The sequence below is a fragment of the Brassica rapa genome, chromosome A03, assembly GCF_000309985.2.
Source record: "Brassica rapa cultivar Chiifu-401-42 chromosome A03, CAAS_Brap_v3.01, whole genome shotgun sequence".
Lineage (NCBI taxonomy): Eukaryota > Viridiplantae > Streptophyta > Magnoliopsida > Brassicales > Brassicaceae > Brassica > Brassica rapa.
This window is the reverse complement of record NC_024797.2, coordinates 10984197-10987045: the sequence shown is the minus strand read 5'-3', so window position 1 is coordinate 10987045 and position 2849 is coordinate 10984197. Positions and strand designations below refer to the sequence as shown.

General features: G+C 37.7%; 1 protein-coding gene across 1 annotated transcript; it reads left to right on the top strand.

Moving 5' to 3' along the window:
• The first annotated feature begins 425 nt into the window (after positions 1-425).
• LOC103858078 (endochitinase CHI) lies at positions 426-1761 on the top strand. The gene is made up of 2 exons (XM_009135367.3): positions 426-909; positions 1181-1761. Exons 1-2 carry the CDS (start codon positions 471-473, stop codon positions 1588-1590), a joined length of 849 nt encoding a protein of 282 aa, XP_009133615.1. The 5' UTR covers positions 426-470; the 3' UTR covers positions 1591-1761.
• Positions 1762-2849: the final 1088 nt, after the last annotated feature.

Below are 2849 nucleotides of genomic sequence, written 5' to 3'. Positions count from 1 at the left end.
GTTCAAATCAAAATGAATAACGAATTGAATCACAATTTACAGATAATTTATTGAGTCCTAATTTTTTATTATGCTTTTATCTTTAATTTTTTCCCCATCATGCTATTACGGATGCTTTTTATTTACAAATTTTACTTACAAAAATCTATAGGCAAAACAAAGGAAGAATACTTATCAACAGTTCATAAACAAATTATTGAATTTTATTACTTTTAAATGAACGTTTTGATGTTTGTGTGGAAATTTCCTTACGTAACGAAATGGTCTATAAACCAAAAAGTCTACATGAGTTGACCTTGACTTGGAAAGCAAGAAACAGTTGTCTCCCACAACGTCTACTTCACGGATCCAACAATGGTCTTTACTCTCCCTCATTGTCCCAACCAGCTTGATGTGCCATTGTCCACTATAAAACACCAACCTAATATACATCTCTAAGTCCCAAACACATACAAACAACATCAAAAACAATGGCGAATAACGCCAAATCCACAACAAAAAAACACCCATTAGTCCTTCTCACAACTCTCTCTGTCTTGATCCTAACCGTTTCCAAACCAGTGACCTCCCAAAACTGCGGGTGTGCCTCTGACTTCTGCTGCAGCAAATGGGGTTACTGTGGTCAGACAGAGGACTACTGCGGCGACGGCTGTCGTGAAGGCCCTTGCCAAGGCGGCGGTGGCGGAAACAATGGCGGTGGAGGCGGAGACGCCGTTTCGCTTGAAGAAACGGTGACACCAGAATTCTTTAACTCTATAATAAGCCAAGCAAGAGATGGTTGTGCAGGTAAAGGGTTTTACTCTTACAACGCCTTCATTGCCGCAGCTAACTCCTATCCGAGCTTCGGTTCTTCCATATCAAAACGAGAGATCGCTGCGTTCTTTGCTCACGTCACTCATGAAACAGAATGTAAGTAAATCTCATAGGGTTTTAGACATTCAGTTATTTGTTGGTTCGGTTATTTCATTTCCAAAACAGTTGTTTTATTTATTTTTGGATATAAAATATAAAATATTTATTTAAAATTAATAAAGCTCTTTTAGCTTTAGTTTATCTTGATTTAATTGGTTTATAATACATATATAACTTTGGTTGGATCTAATTTATTTATATTTGGTTCAGCTTGTATGCCACTAATAGAATTCGTTTTTGTAACCCATTTGGTTATACCTCGTTGCAGTCATGTGCTACATTGAGGAAATAGATGGACCTGCCAAGGCTGAAGACTATTGCGACAAAGAGAACACAGACTTCCCATGTGCACCAGGAAAGGGCTACTATGGTCGTGGTCCGATCCAGCTCTCCTGGAACTACAACTACGGTCAATGTGGCAGGGACCTAAACGAGAACATATTGGCTTCCCCAGAGAAAGTGGCTCAAGACCCAGCTCTTGCTTTCAAAACCGCTTTCTGGTTCTGGACCACTAATGTTAAGGGGAAATTTAACCAGGGCTTTGGAGCGACCATTAGAGCTATAAATGGTATGGAGTGTAGCGGAAGAAATCCTGCAACGGTCGAGAAAAGGATTGGATATTTCCGTGACTATTGTGGTAAGCTTGGAGTTGAACCTGGAGATAACCTCTCTTGTTAAGCTTTGTCTCACTAAAGAAACAAATGTTCGAAATATAATAAAAGTGATAAAATAAGAGAAACGTTATCATATGATACTATTGTTGTATTAGTAATGTAATGAAACGATGGATGATTTTAACTAAATGCGTCGATTTTTGGCGCAAAATATAATACGTACTATATTATTCCATGTTTTAGTTATAAAATTTTAATATGGTAACAATTTTAAGGAACACATATTTTACTTCTGTTGGCTTTTGGGAATTTGAGATTGATTCTTGTTATGAATCTAGATTCAACATCTAAAAATGGTCCAACCATCAAGAATCAAAATACATCAAGATGTATGGCTACAAGAGTCATTATAGCTTCAGAAACAAGTAACAAAAGCTGTAAAATCAATAATCTCACTAGCCGTCGAGAAACAATACTGTTGCTACTCGGCGTGTCGGGATTGTCAATCTTTGAGTTCATGACATTGTGGACTGACTCTGCCTTATTGTACCAACCTTTGGAGCCTTCTCCTGCTTTTTTGAATGAAGGTTCCAATGATGAGCACAGTGTCAGGGCTTCAGTATAAAGATATCAAAGTCGGTACCGGTTGGTTTTCAGGTAAGGAACTGAAAGATGGAAATATATAGTTGAAATATATCCATCGGCCTTTGATGAGTTCGATGGATTTTATAAGACCTTCTGAAAAAAGATTCCTTAAAGAAAGACGTCTGCAAAGTCTAGAGAGATAAATTCATAGTTCAAGGAATCAAGGGTCGCGGACAAGGAGATCACGGATGCGGAAACAGAGTTGGAAGCAGCTAGGTGTATTCTTCTTCTACCACTAAAGTCAACCGAAAATGATGATTCAACTGTTTCTGGTTCTTTTCATGATTCAGTTGTTTTTGTTATAACTTGTTGAATTGTATGATTTCGGTTATAGCGTGTAACGGTTTTAAAATTAATAAAATTAGAAGAAAAATAACATATTGTCATCCTCGTTTCTGAGATATTGTTAAAACGTTTCAAATGTCGCAGGTTGCTGCTAACTATGTGGCTTGTTCCATCAGGGAAAATTGTCGTTAGGCTTTCTCAATCCTGGAATAATATTAGCTGAATGGATCTACTATAATCAACTGGTCACATTCACCCAATTGCAGTTCTCTGGAGAAAGGTCTACCGTATCTGTCTCGCGTTGGGTCGTCTGGACAGGTAATCATCAAACTGCTTCTAACTACATAGGGGCCAAAAGTAATTTTGTGATACTGTTTAACAGGTAATCAACGG